The 17768-nt window shown below is 43.3% G+C and overlaps 7 protein-coding genes across 7 annotated transcripts; 5 read left to right on the plus strand and 2 right to left on the minus strand.

The window, feature by feature from the left end:
- Positions 1-510: 510 nt before the first annotated feature.
- Positions 511-2092, plus strand: EAF01_005255 (uncharacterized protein; the record flags this gene model as incomplete). Its single annotated transcript, XM_038913510.1, has 2 exons — positions 511-1089; positions 1145-2092. The coding sequence occupies 2 exons, from the start codon at positions 511-513 to the stop codon at positions 2090-2092; spliced, it is 1527 nt and encodes a 508-aa protein (XP_038771596.1).
- Positions 2093-3218: 1126 nt separating this feature from the next.
- EAF01_005256 (uncharacterized protein) lies at positions 3219-3736 on the plus strand (the record flags this gene model as incomplete). The annotated part of the gene is made up of 2 exons (XM_038913511.1): positions 3219-3327; positions 3588-3736. The coding sequence occupies 2 exons, from the start codon at positions 3219-3221 to the stop codon at positions 3734-3736; spliced, it is 258 nt and encodes an 85-aa protein (XP_038771597.1).
- A 634-nt stretch (positions 3737-4370) lies between these two features.
- On the minus strand, positions 4371-5351 carry EAF01_005257 (uncharacterized protein; the record flags this gene model as incomplete). Its single annotated transcript, XM_038913512.1, has 1 exon — positions 4371-5351. The coding sequence occupies one exon, from the start codon at positions 5349-5351 to the stop codon at positions 4371-4373; it is 981 nt and encodes a 326-aa protein (XP_038771598.1).
- Positions 5352-6621: 1270 nt separating this feature from the next.
- Positions 6622-7127, plus strand: EAF01_005258 (uncharacterized protein; the record flags this gene model as incomplete). The annotated part of the gene is given in 2 exon segments (XM_038913513.1): positions 6622-6735; positions 6750-7127. The coding sequence occupies 2 exon segments, from the start codon at positions 6622-6624 to the stop codon at positions 7125-7127; spliced, it is 492 nt and encodes a 163-aa protein (XP_038771599.1).
- Positions 7128-10496: 3369 nt separating this feature from the next.
- On the minus strand, positions 10497-12267 carry EAF01_005259 (uncharacterized protein; the record flags this gene model as incomplete). The annotated part of the gene is made up of 2 exons (XM_038913514.1): positions 10497-11942; positions 11995-12267. The coding sequence occupies 2 exons, from the start codon at positions 12265-12267 to the stop codon at positions 10497-10499; spliced, it is 1719 nt and encodes a 572-aa protein (XP_038771600.1).
- A 778-nt stretch (positions 12268-13045) lies between these two features.
- On the plus strand, positions 13046-14844 carry EAF01_005260 (uncharacterized protein; the record flags this gene model as incomplete). The annotated part of the gene is made up of 3 exons (XM_038913515.1): positions 13046-13286; positions 13335-14733; positions 14787-14844. The coding sequence occupies 3 exons, from the start codon at positions 13046-13048 to the stop codon at positions 14842-14844; spliced, it is 1698 nt and encodes a 565-aa protein (XP_038771601.1).
- Positions 14845-15451: 607 nt separating this feature from the next.
- On the plus strand, positions 15452-16677 carry EAF01_005261 (uncharacterized protein). Its single transcript, XM_038913516.1, has 3 exons — positions 15452-15690; positions 15753-16114; positions 16232-16677. The coding sequence occupies exons 1-3, from the start codon at positions 15536-15538 to the stop codon at positions 16474-16476; spliced, it is 762 nt and encodes a 253-aa protein (XP_038771602.1). The 5' UTR covers positions 15452-15535; the 3' UTR covers positions 16477-16677.
- Positions 16678-17768: the final 1091 nt, after the last annotated feature.

Raw genomic sequence — 17768 nt, forward strand, 5'->3', positions numbered from 1 at the left:
GGATAAGATCAACAAATAAGCCTGATTACCACAGACAAGCACTACGCTAGCGATACATTAGACTTAGCGTTGATATTTCGGCTTTCGGCCAACATGAGCTTATCTCTGGACCCTTGTACTACCCTAGTGGATCCGCATTGAAAGTAGCAGCAGGCATGAAGCAAGTTTTCATCTACATGGAAATGAAGGTAGACTATCGTGATAGTCAACTCGGGGGAAGTGGGTTTCCTCAATGATCCTTCATTCCATGCAGAGTAGGTGTCACGTATTGCATAAATTTTCCACCAATTATTAAACCTTCACCAAGCTCACTGCTGATTCTAACTTGGACATTGCAGAGGGCCAAATAATCCCTAGCTAGGCCACCATTTTCGGCTTCCGCGCTGGCTATGCGTTTTGTGTCTGCGAGCATTCTCATTTTCAAGGATGGTAATGCTCTTCAATATATGAAGATCGTAAGTCTGCATGGGAAATGAAACTTCCTTCAAGTCCCCGTTCGTATAGGGCGCTATGGATGTCTCATTTCATAGTGGACAACAACTACTAGCACGATACATAATCGTGATAGTAGTCATCGCCCTGGTTTTGTTATGGCCAAAATTGAAAAGATCGAGGAATATTCGGAATCTGAAGCGCCGACACAACTGCGCAGAACCAAATAAGTATCCTCATCAAGATGTCCTAGGCACTGATCTAGCCCGTCTACGAGCTCAGGCAGTCCAAGAGGGCCACCTTTTCAGATTATATAAGTCGCAATTCGACACTTACGGGAAGACTTTCTCGGAAGTTTGGCGTGGTACGATACTTTTCAATACTTGTGATCCGACGAACGTTCAACATGTGGCAGCACTAGCTGCGGAAGACTTTGGAAAGGACGCAGACAGAGAAACAGCTCAATGGCCACTCTTGGGACCTAGTATTTTCTCAGATGGACCTGCTTGGATCCTGTCGAGGGATTTAGCAAAACCTATCTTCGCAAGGGCAGAACTATCAGATCTCGACTTTTTTGCTTCTTGTGTAGACAAGTTTTTGGAGTTGATTCCGGAAAAGGGACAGACATTTGATATTCAACCGTTGCTGCATAGACTAGTATGTGGCTCGCAGAAATATTGTGTAATTAGGCGCTGACATTTTGGTGACGTAGTTCCTAGATACCTCTATGGATTTTATTTTTGGACGCTCTTTGGATGGACTACAAGGCTCGCCTGAGAGTATTGAGTTCACTGATGCGTTCACTGCGGGGTTGAAAGGGGTCAGTGCTCGGCGCGACGCACCATGGTTCCAGTTCCACTATCAACGACTCATTGAGGATCCGGATTGGAAGAAGTCATACAAGACAGTCCATCGATTTGTAGACGAACAAGTAAAGTTGGCTCTTCAAGACACTGCCAAAACGGATCCCGATAGCGCACCTTCTGAGAGAAAGCGTTATGTCCTGTTGCACGAGATGGCTAAGCAGATCCGAGATCCCATTGCGCTTCGGTATCACTTATTAGGTTTCTTTGCACCGGCACGGGATGTGACATCCAGGCTAGTAGCAAATGCCCTTTTCCAGCTTGCTCGTCATCCGAATGAATGGAAAAAGCTTCGGCGCATTTCGCTTGAGCTAGGCGATGCTCCGTTGTCATTTGAAAAGCTAAAACAATTAGCAGATTTCAGGTACGTGTTACAAGAGACCATTAGGACTGTTGGTCCAGCAGCTAGAATATGGCGAGCTGCCGTGCGCGACACTACTTTACCGAGAGGAGGTGGCGAGGATCAAACACTACCGGTATTTGTTCCCAAAGGATCACCAGTAGTGCTTGGCACATGGTGCATGAACCACGACAGCGACATTTGGGGTGATGATGTCGAGGGTTTTAGGCCTGATCGATTTGTTGGGCGTAAGATGAATTGGGAATTCCTTCCATTCTATGGAGGTCCAAGAATATGCCCTGCTCAGCAACAAGCTATGACCCAGGCTGCTTATGTCCTGGTGAAGCTGACGCAGAAGTTTGAGGTGATTGAAAATCGAGATCCTGAGTTGGAGTTCTTGCAATTGATCAAGATGGGCGTTGAGAGCATGAATGGCGCCAAGATTGCTTTTATATGAGTAGTAATAGGCTCTTTAGAGTGAATGGCAAAACGAAGCAAAATTGTAACACAAAGTCTTAAAAGCAAAGGTAGAATTCTATAACGGATTGAACTGCAAATCGATGTACCTGGCGATAGATATGAATTCGTTTGAGTGATTAGAATGGTTCTTTTGAGTGAGATGACCTTGAAAAGATTCGTCGAAATTGGAGTTCCATCATCCTTTTTAATACCATCAACTTCGCGCCGGTAGGAGACTTCGACCATCGTTGACTTGTCATGATCAACAGCTTGAGATTGTGAATGCATCCGACTTACATAATCAGCACAGTACTGGCAGAAAAAGGCGGTATAAAAAGGTCAAGCAGACTTCAACCTCAGACAGTCATCGCATACATATACCGGTACTACCAGATAGCAAAATTCCAACAAAATAGTGGACATAATACCACAGCAGCTATATAAATGTAGAACGGAGTCATTCTGGTCTCTATCTCACGAGCGCTTAGGATCGCCCTTTGTCATCAGGAATGCCATGATCAAATTGAACCCATCCAGGTAGGGTGATGGCAAGAGGGATCTATTAAGTACATCAGGTCATTGATGCCACGATTCCAGAGCTACTTATATATTTCATGGACTAGCCTCCGAGCATCTTCTCCGACAAAACGAGCCACGCTCCTGGTTCTGCCAACGAAATGCCGCTACCTCTCTATACACCGTGATTGCTACCCGTAATCGATTACGCTTTTTCCCCCTTCTTCTTCCTCGCTCAACTCCCACTTCTTTCAGTCTCATGCCACGGCTGATGTTTGCCGGGACTAAAGCGGCAATTAAGATGCCAAGTTCAGGAATTGCTTCCAATAGGAGAGTTGACTGATTGCTCTTCTTGATGTCCTACCACATTTCTCATTACAATCACTCCTAACTCTTTTCAGTCTTGGTAAAAGTACCTAGATACTGGGAACAACAAAGCAGAGCACAAGATTGAAATTGGTTGCTAGACCTATGCAATTTTATTGGACACAAGACCTAAAGTTGCCCCTCTGTAACTTCAAATTTCCCATTTCCTTACAATTGACAGCAAGAAAGGAATCAGTGCGATGGACTGTTAAAGCCAAATCTATAACCATAGCATAGTAAGTATGCTGTTGTTCCTTGTTGTCTGGGATCCAAAATTTAGAGGCCAATGCTGGCTAGCCATCCCCGTCTGTGGTTGTGGTCGTGGTCGTCTAGCCGCCAACCTTCTATCAGGTATAACTCGGATAACCCATTTTTGATGTCTTTGTTTCAAAGAACACTTTTTTAACAACAATCTGAACTACCTTGGGGTCAGATTCTTACAGAACCTTTGCAAACTTTTGAAACTCCGAAACTTTGGACATCACTACTGTGAGAATATCAACTTACCGTCCATCAGAATTGACATACAATTAAGGTACATAACTTCTACTCCCTGAACATTTATTGGCCTTGATATATCTCAACTAATAACTTTCTTTTGTCCAGGTCAGCTAACGCCACTCTTCAAAGTTCCGAGCAGCAGCGCTCGATAGGCGCAGTGGCCGCCATTATTGACGAGGTCTCTTCGGCCATTATCATTGCACTTGGTGCCTTTCCTCGCGATCGCTCTAGAGACTTTCCCAGAGCCATCGTTGAATAACGGTCCTCGAGGATGTATCTTTCTTTACAACCTGGCTTGATGGCATGTATTTTGCCCACCCTCTCGGTCAAAGCTGGTCTAAGTCTGATCAAGTACTTGGAATGCTTCCTTGAAGAGTGCTGGGCTTACTGTGGTTTGTTTTAATGGGATCGAGGATAAATCTAACTTCTCGCTTTACCTTAATGTAACATATTGTCAAATTTTTCTTTCCAAATCTGCCACGACTTCGGGGAGGTAAGGAAGCATTTGCTGCAGATTCATGGGATCATCATTATACAGTTATCATGGCACGGTCATATAAAAAGAAGTTTTGCATTTGAAATCAAGTATACATTGGTTCATTAGGTCTTCAGCTAATAGTATTGCTAGCTCATTGACCAAAATAGTCTTAGAGAAGATGCAAAAACCGATCGCATCCAACGCACCAACTTCGAAACATTCTACCACCACAAACGGTGATACAAGTTATTAGCCATTAAAGTAACAAAGCAAGACCCTAGCCATTGTATTTGGGAAATCACAAATATGTCGAGTAAATCTCAAATCTGCGAGATGTTAGTGAAGACACGAGATATTCGGCAAGAGGGTGAATCATGTACCTTGGAAAAGAACGGAAAGAATGCAAGATACTTCATCAGGAATTGCGATAGTTAAATGACGCAAGGACCTTGTTGGGGAAATTTGCCTCCTGGCGCATCATTGAGTTCATCTTTGCCAACGACTCAAGGATGCCAGCTTGATGAGTTAAGTTGGTAACGTCATTGAAAAGTATGCCGATGGCCTGTGCACCGATGAAATGGAAACCGCCATGCTTGACCATTATGGTCATCTCAGTGCGTGGTGCTCGGCCAGGTCTAGCGTAACAGATGTCTGCGAACACAAATTCAATGTGGAGAGGGTTGGGAAGTGTTAAATCGACTTGATCAGTCTCAACGACCACAGATTCAAGTAAAGGTAGGTTGCGAATAACTCCAGTGACAGCTTGAAAATTGTCATGGAACTCCTGAATAGGGAGGCAAATGTGTCGGATCATGGAGAACTCTCCAGGATTCAAAAGAGCCCCAACAAAGTTTAGTGGGGGTGTTCGAACGCTGAGAAGAGATACAAAATCAATGATGTCGATGTCGGGATTTACCATAACGCCCTTCTTTATGCCATGGTACTTGCTCGCATCAAGCTCGAACATTGGTCTATAACTGCCAGCCATGGCAGATAGAGCACCCTTACAAGTGTACAAAAGTCTTGGACGCATGGCTCCGATGACTCTGTACTGGTCATAGTTGGGGTGTGTGGCAACATCGACATCTTCCTCAATGATTGAGATAAAACGTGGAAATTTCAGCGATGCCATAACCCAAATTTTGTTTTGCAATTCGGTAGCAAGTTCGGGAAACAATGAAAAGTCTGTGGCGACTTTCTTGCGAGCTACTGCTTGAACTACCGCGATATTTTGGCCCAATGGCTTATATCTAACGGACTTCACTTCAAGATCGAGCCAATCAAGTCGCATCAATGGTTTTTTACCGACGAACTTTCTTGCAAGCGCAAGATCAAGCCACGCAGCTTTTTTGAAATCGGTGACACTTGCGAGTGGTATGTTGGCAAACCAGCGCATGTTGTGGCTACTCAGTAAGTTAGCGTAATCTTTCAAATATAGTGCCGAAGTTGGCGCCGCTCAGAATTGAAAGTACTCACCGAAAATAAGACATGATCCTTTCAGATGGTGGTATATGAAGGAAGAGGATTTGATGTTATATCTTCGGTGTCGATCGAAAAGACACTGGAACTTGTTTTTGAGAGTTGGCTGGCTATGCAGGGTTCTGAGGGCCGATAGGAACGACCAAGGGATTTCAGATTTGATATACTGTTGTTGTGTAAGTAATTGTTCAGTCTGAAAATTCTCGCTGCGTGGAGGATAGAGATGACTTACAGGTCAAAAATCGGAAGATATTTGTGAGTTCGCTTCTGGTGCCAAGGAAAGGACGCAGAGACAAAGACCGCCGAAAATCTGTTTCAATGTAAGTAAATATTATATTTCAAGAGGCGTTCGACAAAGCAGAGGCAACAGCAAACACTTACTGATGGTAGATCGAGAAAACTGTTAGGTTGGTCCTGGTGACAGAAAAAGGCCGCAGAAACTTATTGTCGTCAAAGTACGAACGCTGAAGTTGCCTTCAATCAATAAAGGACGACAGAGAAAGTACAAAGTGTTGGTTTCAAACTGTTGTGGTGTAAGCAGGTGTCCAATCTTTCAACAACTGGTCAGAATGAAAGAGAAAAACAATAGCACTTACAAATCGAATGTATTAGAAGAAAATAAGTAAGTCGAAATTTAAGAGCTACTCTGAGAGTTAGCTATGCGACCTTTGATCTTGGTATGCTATACATGAATGTTGAATGAGAAAGCTAGGACTCAGATGAAAAGGGGCAAGTGAAAGAGGTATGTGTTTTGAGCTGAAGAAAGACGAAGGAGAGAAAGAGAAGAAGAAGAAGGAGGGGGAGGAGGAGGAGAAGAAGAAGAAGAAAGATACCATGCAGGTGAGTGAAATACATGAGATAATCAAATTGTGCGATATCGGAGAAGGAATGGTACAAGAAACGATGGCAGCAAACGTGAAGATGTGTTTTGGAGGAGAATATCAAGAGCCATTTATGACTGTAGACAGTCTTGAGAGGGTGGAATGGCGGTGGGGATAAGGAAGTTGAGGAAAGCGGGAGTGGTGCAGAATGTTGAAGCAAGTGACCCTCAAATCAGTTCAAAGGTTTGACTCACTCAATGGTAAACACACGATCTTGATCAACAAATATGGTGTATGAGAAAATCCTGTTGCGACGAAAGTTAGCAATGGTGGTCTCAAGGTTGGTAGAGCAGGCTCTTCGCTGAAATGGTAAGATGGAAGGGTCGCGATATTGACCACGAAAATGGTGGAGATGCTGAGGATTACTTACTTTGGACGATTGACACTTGGAATTATCTGCTTGAAAGGCCTGTGAAAATCGTGAGTTTTGATAGATCGAAGTTTGCTTTCTGTGCTGGACTGGAATTTCGAGTAACCTTGATTTCAAGGGAAATCAAGGAGGATGCAAGTGCATTCTTTTATATGAAGGCTTTGGAGTACTCACAATAGAATCAAAAGCAGATTACTTTTCTCGCAAAGCGACAAGTATCAAAAAAAAGTGTGATTGGTATTGTCGTTGCTGGAAGTGTATTGTGCAAATTCTTCTCAAAATTTGGAATTGTGGTCGAAAGTGGTTATTGTGCGAAAGAACAATAAAGTTGAAATATTATAATCAGATTGCTAGACAGCAACAAGGCCCGACTACCACAACTTTAGCCGAGCCAATAGCTGTTCGAGAAAGTCAGGGCTTTCAACGTCAGGTTTTCTTGTAGCCTTGTCTTGCTTGTTATGAGGATATGGGAAGTGCCTTGATGTTATAATGTTTGTGGCAGCAGTAAGGAATGGTATAGACTGGAAATTTGAATGAACCAAAAATTAGTAAAAAGTGCTTCATGAATATTCAACTATACCTTATCACACCAACTGATTGCTTCTCCAATTCACTTATTCTCTTCGAATATTGAGCCTAAATCTTACCTAGGTACCCTCATAAGTCTCTCAATCTGCTTACTATGGCCAGCTGCGTTACTCTATAACCTCTTTATTGCCAAACACTGCAAAACTCATGCAGCACCCTATAGCAACTACAACAACTTCCGTGTCTTGAGTCTCCCAGTATTTCACGAAATTCCAGTTGACTCCAAGATACTGAATTATAGTTCTGAGAAAGGCACTGCAATCCAAAACCTGCTTGCGCCTTCCGAATCTTACCGCAATTTCAAGGCTGCACCACCACCGTGAGTCTCATATGGAATGTCTTTAAAGCATAAAATACACTTCAAAACAAAGTGCAGTAGTAAGCTTCTCAAGAGACTCTCACGTCATTTGCTCTCATAGACTGACCATATCATACAGTGCAGCTTGAGAATCCCAAAATATGTTAAAAGGCAAGTGACTCGGGCCACAAATATTGAGAGTTTGGTGTGAGCGCCTGGATCAAACACAATGGATTTGCAAGCAAATATGTAGAGAAGAGAAAGTCTAGCTTGTTCGTATCTGAACTGGGTTGGGAAGGAGATTCAAGCCTTATCAGAACTTGGTCTGGTCGCAGAAGACCTTGTATCCAGTTGCAGCTTCTGACAAGAGATATCCTTCCTGCAAGCTGCCGGCGTACTTCTATCTCGAGTCTTATTTGGAGCTACCTGTGATGGTTAGCAGAGTTCAATCCCTCTGTCAGGCCCACTCCGCTCTCGGCGCCCTTTAGAAACCCGCTGGAGGTAGCAGCAGCTCGCCATCACGCCATGCCATGCTGATTGTTGCAGAAAGGCTTCGAAGCAAGTGGTCCATAGTTGATAGAGCATCCATCGGCCATTGTTATAGGATTTTACCAGGTGGCAAGGTCAGGGTGTGGGATCATACAAGGAGAAACGGAAGCCATGTAGAGTTATCTCGGCCTCAGAGAGCTTGTTGTTGTCGACAAGATTTGGAGATACAAGCTCCCTTTCTTATAGGTTCTTGGACCCTTGATATTGCGTAATCCGGACGCGGTGCATAAGTGCGGTCTCGGAAGGAGATGAAGTGTGGGGTCGGTGCGGAGAAGTGGAGAAGTTGAGGAGATGCGGGGCAAGGTGAGTACTTGAGAAACATCGAGTCCATTACTCCTTTGGGATGTACAAATCAGATACATGAGGGACATCAATTGATCTCCTTGCGGCCCCGTAGGTCTGCAGCTACCATGAGGTGGTGATACAAGCAAAACCTCTGCTTGGAAATCACGCATAAGACTCCGCAGCTCGAAATAAGTATACACGCCTGTTGTTACTACCTACGATGCCTTCGCTGTGCATGTCTGCCACATGGCCAATATTTCCTTCTTTCCCCCTGGCCTCATCTGCAAATATCGGACCAGCAACATGGAGAACTCTCAAGGTTGTGCATTAGACAGGGGATATGAGATCTTGCTCAGTTCTTCTATCCATCAGAGTCTAAGTTCTATTAACTGTAAAGGAATCGAATTTGTACTTCATGAACGAAAAAAAAAAACGCTGGGCTCCGCGCCCGACATTCTAGAGTGTCACTGGAAGTTACAACATTGATCAAGTTCCTTCTCCTCAATTACTATAGCCATAAACCATACATAAAACATCTCCCAAACACTTCCAAAACACCACGAACCCTCCCTCAAAATCTACCAGTATCTGCGTTACTAATTCACACAACTACTCATTCACCACGAATCCTGACCCAAATGCACAATTCTTCTCCCCACCCCTCCGTGCACCAAAATTGTAAGCGAAACTTTACCATCAGAAGCGATGAACATTACTAATCTCGCTCATTATGTTTTACATTTCAATGGATTTGGTATCTCTACATGTGTTTGAGTAATGAATAATTTCTAGATGTTGGGTTTTAATAGGTACTGCACGATTGATAGTTCTTCTATCTCTTCGTTCTAAGAATGTCGTGAAGGGAAAAGTTGGAAGAAGAATTGATCTTCGAAGCTTCACGCCCTGCAGTCTAGAAGTGTATGTAAAGCACAGTAAAGCGCAATATTACAAATTGATTCATCGCCTCTCATGAAATATACAGTATTTACACTTCACTCCGCCATGTTGAAATCAAATCTATTACTCGTTTCACTCACATACTCCATCTCCCATCCCCAAGCTTCTGTCACTCCCACCCCCCAAAACTAACCCCTCATCTCAAACCCCTCAGCCTCAGCCTCGTCCGAATTCCAACACTTCCCAATCAACTTCAACCTTCCTAATTCCAAAAAGTAAACCATACCTACCTACTGTAAACAAACCCATTCAATCCATAAACTGAGAAAGTAAAAGTAAATAAACAAAAACAAAAACATACCGACGAAGAAAGTGAGAATGCCCAAAGTTGAAACCTGAAGCTAATTTTACCAAAATGAGAACTTGGAGTTTTCGTATCGCAAGGTGAAAAATGGGGAAAGATTGGCGTTGCTTCTGTTGATGGTAGTGTGGATATGGATATGCATATGGATATGCATATGGATATGGAGTGAAAAGGTGAGGTGAGGTAAGTGATTGGGAGATGTGAAGTGAGTGTAGGAATGGAAGGAGAGCGGCAGCATGTTGCGTTCTAGAAAGTGAGTACCGAGCATTGTGGTGAATAGTACCTGATACCCGATATCTGGTATGTCATAAAGTGAGTAGTAATATTGGAAGGGATGTGAGAATACCGTACAAACAGAGAAGCCAAAGATAATACTATCCAACAGGTAGGTAAGAATAAATGGTTAAGAGATCCGAGTCAGAATTTGACAATGGAATCATGTAAAATTGAAGTTAGGATAAGGAAAAGAAAACAACGGGATGACACGACTGCGGAGGATAAAATCTGGAATGTAGTTTTCATGGTAAGCGTATTGGAATGTTATCTAATAATCTAACGTATCAATATCTTGTGGGTATCTTTGCGGATTTTTGCGTTCAGAATTCTCTACTGCAGACTGTAGTCAGAGTAGACAGAAGCCTATGGCCTGTGTCGGTGGAACATCGTATTCATGCTCGAGCTAAACTGCTAAGTTGTCCACTTCCTTACTAAATGCCGAAACAGGTTATCACAAACAAATAAACGCATGAAGTGATGGCTTGCAATTTTAGGAAAAGTTGTAGATTGTTCGATCTATTGCCCACTAACACCAAGTATTTACACAAGCACACCTATTCTAAGCCCTTCCCAAGTAACTCCTGTCCAATCTCTTTGATCAAACTTTCCTTAGGAAAAGCTTTCGCTTTACCCAGGATGGTCCGTTGAGCATCCATACTCTTCAACAAATCCACCAACTCTCCATCTTTCGGAGTTCCAAATACCAAATGTCCAAACGCCAATAAGAATCCCTTCAATGCTTCTGGAGATTCTTTTTCTTCTTGTATAGCTTCTAATAAAGATGCGGCTAGTTCTATTTGTTCGCTCTCAGGTAATACTTCTTTGTGGTCTTCTATACGGAGACTAGAATTGGCAAACGCCATATTGAAGGCAAGACTTGCGGCTGCAACACGAACGTTATGATGTGCGTCATCAAGCAGCGAGGTTGTGATTAGTTGAACGAGTGGGTTGGTTAGGGTCGGACAGCCGAGAATGTGTTGAGGGTATAAGGGACTTGTGAATAAATTGCAACCTGTTTGAAGTGCGACTAAACGGAGTGAGTAGGGGCATTCTTTAAGACTATTGATGTGTGTGAATAGTGGAGCAATAGTTTTGTGGTTATTTTCCTCAGCATAGTAACCACTAAGTCTTGGATCCACAAGAGCACATCGAAGGACATCAACGATTGTAAACATGACTTCAGTAGGTAATTTAGAAGGAGCTTCTCGTAAAAACCAACTAAAAGAATCCAGATCCGGGAGATGAGTCTGTGCTGCGGGCTTTGATTGTCCCTCTGATACAAAGTGGAGAACTCCTTTGACTGCTGGAATATCAGCAGCAGGTCCCATCTTTGCTTTGAGCTTTTCAAGTGGCGGAACTTTAGTGTAAATAACTGGCAACATATTTGGTGCACGAAGTGCTGGTAAACGTAAAGACTCATGTGCATGTGGCGGGAATGCCATTTGTACCAGAACCCCTACATTTCGTTGTAGAGTTGCTACATCTGCTCCCGCCCAACGTTTTTCCTCTTCGCCTTGTAAATAAGTCGCAAAAGACGGCGTCGCGGTAACACTGTATCTTGTGGCAATCTCATATGACCGGGCAATATCAACTATTATGAAAACGGCTTTGCGTCCTGCATCCTTTGCGAGTTGCTCAAAGACAGGATACAGAGGTTTGCATGGACCGCAATTATGGGAAGTGAAGAAAATAACTGCGCATTTTTTCCTGGCCGAGTTCAAGAGATTGTTCAATTCAGCAGAAGTTTGGGCATGTCGAACCTGTGACATCGATGCTTGCTGCTGCGGATCCTCTGTATTTTGGATACCCAAAAGACCGCCATTATTCATATTATTCAAAGTAACATAATCATCGAAGTGCGGTTGAATCATTCGGCCAAAGGGAGTGTTGAGAACAGTTTCTGGGAGGTTCGTAATATGCTCGGGGATTCCCTGGCCAACCAGGAATGTAGCAAAATCGTTCGAAAAGTTATTACAATTATGTTTCCAGAGATCATACGCCTACATGCAATTAGCTTATGACTAGAGATTTACCATCGTAGGAGAATTATACCTCAAAGGTGTAGATTTCTTTCAAAGAGTCCAGATATTCCAGAATCACATCCATAGGTAGATCTGTCTTCCCTAACTCTATAATCTGCAATGGTTTACCCAGATGAGTTTCGCCAGGCTTGACAGTTTTGATCCCTCCATCGTAAGTATATTCAATACCCTCGAAAACAACAGAGGTGTGGTAGATAGCGTCAATCTGGACTCCCAATAAAGCTCCTGACAGATTGCGCGCTAGGCCCTTCGACAGATCATAGACATATAGCTGAACGTTCATTATTCTGTTGCTGTGATTTTTGAGCGTGTTGGGTAGAAAGGGTATATGCACAGGTTACCTAGGTAGTAGAAGAGAGAGGGAGAGAGGAAAGTAGTAAGGAAAGAGAACAGCAAAATAAGAGAAACCAAACTTAGGCTAGTTATTGAGGTAGCATCATGAACGATTTCATGTAGGGTATAGTATCTGTTCTATATCATTCTATGAATGAAAGACATAAGATTTATCACCCGAAGGCAACTTCGAGCTGACGATGTTTCGGAAAATCGGTCGAAGGGTGTCATTAACACATTGATAAAGAAACTCCGCCGTTGAAGGGAGTGCTGCGGTTGTGACTAAGCACTTTTTACATCACGCTTCTCTCGATAAGCTTCGAACTTAGATGAAAATCTTTATCATGATAGCGTTGATACCTCCACACCTCCACAAGCCCCTTCACTCTAATTAACAACACATCAACCAATCACTCATGACCATAATCCCAAATTTATTAGCCACAGCACTCAAATCCAATGCAAGGATAGAAGGCAAAACGTCCCCTATTTCTCATTTCCATTTCTGCCCTTACTTAAGTTTATTTTTATGAAATTAAAAAAGGGAACAGCTTTGTTCTTTTCTCATTCCCTAAAAATATACCTAAGTAATAGGATCTGGAACATCACCAATCCTTTCTCTTACCAGACTTTTCACTCGCTTTTTCTTAGTTTGTATTTACTTGGCTTGAGTGCGTAATTAGTCTAGGTGATTAGTTCTACTTACATTCATAGTCGCTCTTTCGCAGATGCGACGTACTTCTGTCTCTCTCCCATCGAAGAGTACATCACACGACCCTCACGAGAAATTTGCAAGATATAGTAGTTCGGGCGCAAACGAAAGCGCCGCTTCCAAACTGGAGAAATCAAAGAACGCCAGAATGACCCAAAGTCAGCGGTCCAGATACTTGAAGACAGGAGGAATCCTGCTCTTCGTAGTCTTCCTGTTCTATTATCTGTCCCCAAGCGGTACACAGGTATCAAACACTGGTATGCCACAACAAAAATTTCCAATATATCATTTTCTAACATGGATAGTTGGAGGTGCTGTCGAAGGTGCTGTCGAAGGTGCCGTCGATACAGTTAAGAGTGGTGGTAATGATGGACAATCTCCATCTGATTCGACTTATGGGACAACGAAGTGCTCGAAATCCTACAGCAAGTCGAAGCCGATTGTTCAATATGCCATCATGATTGATGCTGGCAGTACTGGATCTCGAGTTCACGTATACAAATTTAACAACTGCGGCCCTACACCAGAGTTGGAGTTTGAGGAGTTCAAAATGACTGAAAAGAAAGAGGGCGGTTCCGGATTGAGTTCTTATGGATCTGATGCTGAAGGTGCTGCAAAGAGTCTTGATATGCTTATGGATGTTGCAGTGAAAACTGTCCCTGATGCACTCAAGTCTTGTACTCCTGTGGCCGTCAAAGCTACTGCTGGTTTAAGAAAACTTGGTCCGGAATTGAGCAACAATATTCTCAAGGCTGTTCGTACTAGATTGGAGACTGTCTATCCTTTCGCCGTTGTATCCGACGAAAAGGGTGGAGTCCAAGTCATGGATGGTACTGATGAGGGTGTCTACGCTTGGATCACAACCAACTTCTTACTCGGTAACATTGGAGGCCCAGCTCCTGGAGATACTGCAGCAGTTTTCGATCTTGGTGGAGGTTCGACCCAAGTTGTTTTTGAACCAAAGTTCAAACTACCTGAGAAGATGGCTGAAGGTGACCATAAATACAAGCTTACATTTGGCGGAAGAGACTTCGAACTTTACCAGCATTCTCACTTGGGATATGGTCTAATGGCAGCCCGTGAAACAATTCACAAGACTCTCATCGATGATATTCACGCAGCCAATCCTTCAGACCTCTCCTGGACCGCATCGCCAATCATCAATCCTTGTATTGCACCAGGCATGAACCGTTCAGTTGATATTGCATTTGACGAGAAACATCCTCTTCGTGCTAAGTTGGGCGAGAAGAATGAATTCGTCATGAAGGGTCCTTCTTCTCCATCCCCAGCTCAATGCCGCAAACTCGCAGAAAAGATGTTGTATAAAGAAGCCGAATGTAAAGTTGCACCTTGCTCCTTCAATGGTGTTCATCAACCTTCTCTAGAGAAGACCTTCCAACATGAAGATGTCTACACCTTTTCATACTTCTTCGACCGCACCGATCCACTCGGAATGCCAGAATCCTTCACTCTACGAGAGATGCACGATCTTACTAGCCAAGTTTGTGGTGGCGAATCTCATTGGGATATGTTTACTGGTATCCCTGATGCCATAAAGGAGTTGAGAGGTAGACCCGAATGGTGTCTTGATTTGAACTTCATGATGGCTTTGTTGCATACTGGTTATGAAATGCCAATTGACAGAGAGGTCAAAATTGCAAAGAAGCTCAAGGGCAATGAGCTTGGATGGTGTCTCGGTGCTAGGTATGTTTTAATCCTCTTTTTCTCTTTTTCATGCCACATCTAACAATTGATAGTCTCCCGTTACTTGAGGCTGGCTCCGGATGGAAATGTCGTGTCAAGGAAATCTCATAGATGATCATGTAATGAGCCTCGAGATATGTATGATTCATGGATGATTGGCGTAATGCGGGGATCGACTTTGAAAGATCATTTAAAACTTAGAGGTATCGAAGCTGTTCCTTTACAACGGCTTTGATCAAGTAAATAATTCATGACCATTTTATTCTTCTCCCACACATTATGAGTTATCTTCTATTACACATCTTTGACGTGAGAAAAGCAGTTGTACTGATATCAAAGAATTTCCACATCTGGCAATGTGCCAGCCGATCCAACGTTGGAAACTCAAAAAGGCGCTTTGGGATCTGGAGTATGTTCCTGGTCATGAACCAAATCCATGCGCAGCGAGGACTAAGATACAAGTACTGTACAATGTATTCTGAATCTGCAGATCATCTCCCGAAAACCCTCCATTCAGAGGTCTATGATATTCTTTTCACAAACACCTTGGAGAGCTCCTCACTATTTTGAGGATAGTTCTTGCATCACCGTCGTGATCGCGATTCAGAGAACGTATCACGTGATTACCCCTCGAATTAGGGCAGGTCGACGTCATCGCCAACGTCTGCCCAGCCAGACGGGTGCTACAATGAACGGATGTTATATAAAGAAGTGTGATTTCAACATCAACTGATTTCTGTTCATTTATTCTTACATTGCAAGCAGAAATTCAATTCCAAACAATTCAATTCATATAACGAAAATGCAACTACTCAAGTCCCTTACGCTTCTTCTACCAGCTTTCATTGAGCTCAGCACCGCACTTGTTTTATCTCCAGAATCGTACAGTTATGATATTTCTGGATCTAATGGATTCCGTACCGAGAACGTCAAGTCCTTGAAAGGAATCAAGAAAGTGTCCGTACCTGTCGTCCTCAACCTGAAATAATTCATCACCATGCTAACACTTTGATGTCCAGTCTCAAAAAATCATCTATCATCCCCGATGTTCTCGATCCCTTTATCCCCACTTGTTATATTCTTCCCTCCTATTCTCCATCTTCTTCCTCGTCTTCCTCAAAGAAAGTGAAACTAGGCAATAAACTCCGCCCCTCGCAAACTCAATCCGCGCCCTCGATCCAAGTCTTCTGTCCTGGAAAATATCATGTTAAGGGCGGTTTGACGCTTATCCTTACAGATCCGGATGCACCATCGAGAGACGATGATAGTATGTCTGAGATGTGTCATTGGATTGCGAGGATTCCTGAGGCTGTGGTTGGAAGGGAAGGGGTTAGTGGAGAGTGGAGTGGGAGTGAGTTGGAGGAGGTGGGGGTTGTGGATTGTGAGTTTCTTTTCTTTGTTGTTCTTTTGTTTTTCATCTGGGTGAGCAGTGTGAGCAGTGTGAGGGGAATAAGGAAGTTGGTAAAGAGGATAGGCCATGCTGACTTGGAAGAAATAGATAAAGCACCAGCGCCACCAAAAGGAACAGGAAAACACAGATATGTATTTGTGTTGCTTGAGGGTGATAATGTAGATTTGAAGGGACCCAAGGAGAGGCAACATTGGGGTTTTGAGAAACCGGGAAGTGGAATTAGAGAATGGGCTGGGAAGGAAAATTTGACGATTGTGGGTGCGAATTTCCTTTATGAAAAGTACCATAAGGAGGAAAAGGGAAATAAGTTTAACGCTCAGGGGTGGCTTTGAGGGGGTTTGAGATGGACTGTGGATTGTATACGTAATGGTTTGTTTTATGAGCTTTCCTTTTAGTGAGTGGTAGGATAATGGCAACTTTCAGACATCAAGTCCACATCTGTATTTCACATCTGTACGTTTCATGTAACACAAAACCACCACTCAAAGACGCACAATTGCTTCACATCCAAATGAAGACTCATGGATAGAGAGATTTGACCTCATTCTAAAATAGCCTGCTATTCGAGTCCTCCCTGAGAGAATGACGCCAAGGACAAATGAAATGGAACCTCCATTCAAAACACAATATTACCGGAACTCCTCCTTAAGAAATGGATAGAAAATGGGATGAGAAGCAACACAGTAAGAAAAACTCCTTCCAAGGAAATGAACATGAATGGGAAGATAACATGGATATGAATCGGGGACCTGCACTGATTCAGAAGTTAGAACGTGATGAATTTTGATTGCTGGGAGAATTTGGGGATGTGGTGGTCGAGTCATATTAATAGAAAGTCATGCGATGACTCGACTGCACGACCGGACAGGCGATTCTCCAGCCTTAGCGATAGAAATACCTGCGGGTATCTGCAAGTCAGGATCTAGCGATAGATGTTAAATCAATGATATAAGGTAGAGCTACTCACCAAGTAGAATTTTTTTAGCAAGCATCAGTATAGATACCCCCAAGCTTGTGTCATTTGTGGCTATCGATGTTATGCGTTACTGATTCAGTCGACTCTGGTATTTACAAATTGTGGCTGGGACTAGAACCAGAGTCTCGTGGCGAACCTGATCCTCGGTTTCCACGCGAGGAATGGCGATGTCTAGATGATGTTGATGCAGATGTTGGTGCAGATGTTGATGCAGATGTTGATGCTTGAGCTCTTCTAGGTCTACGCGAGTCTCTGAATGCTGTTAGCTTCTCGCCATTTTCATTTTTGGGGGTGTTGATATTACTTTAGATTTCTTTGGGCTTGTTTCTGCAGCCTTAGTCGTGCACTTTCAGCGCGTCTCCGTTCTAGAAATCTTTCATTCGAAATCTCTATTTCGGCAACCCGCGTTCACTCCCGTTCTCTTCGATAGTGTTCGTGTTGGGAATAGTTGTCACAGACTCCACCAGCCACAGTATAAAGCTTTAACTCGATTTGCGGCCGAGTCTGCGCATAAGTACTGTTGCACCATATACATATATTAGGAGTCTTTATTTCAAAATCTCCGCACGCGTAAACAGAAATCGTAGTCTTGCACGGCCCACCAGCCCCTTCATTTTGACACACTTTCTCGCAACACCTGATACAATC

Source organism: Botrytis porri (genome assembly GCF_014898465.1).
Source record: "Botrytis porri strain MUCL 3234 chromosome Unknown BPOR_006, whole genome shotgun sequence".
NCBI classification, from domain to species: Eukaryota; Fungi; Ascomycota; class Leotiomycetes; order Helotiales; family Sclerotiniaceae; genus Botrytis; species Botrytis porri.

What these genes read in the sequence shown, in the direction of transcription:
- EAF01_005261 (XM_038913516.1), top strand. Translation starts at nt 15,536, where the DNA reads ATGCAACTACTCAAGTCCCTTACGCTTCTTCTACCAGCTTTCATTGAG. An exon ending in TTGAAAGGAATCAAGAAAGT is followed by an intron (nt 15,691 to 15,752) that starts GTCCGTACCTGT and finishes TTTGATGTCCAG; the next exon opens with TCTCAAAAAATCATCTATCA. An exon ending in GGAGGTGGGGGTTGTGGATT is followed by an intron (nt 16,115 to 16,231) that starts GTGAGTTTCTTT and finishes TGGAAGAAATAG; the next exon opens with ATAAAGCACCAGCGCCACCA.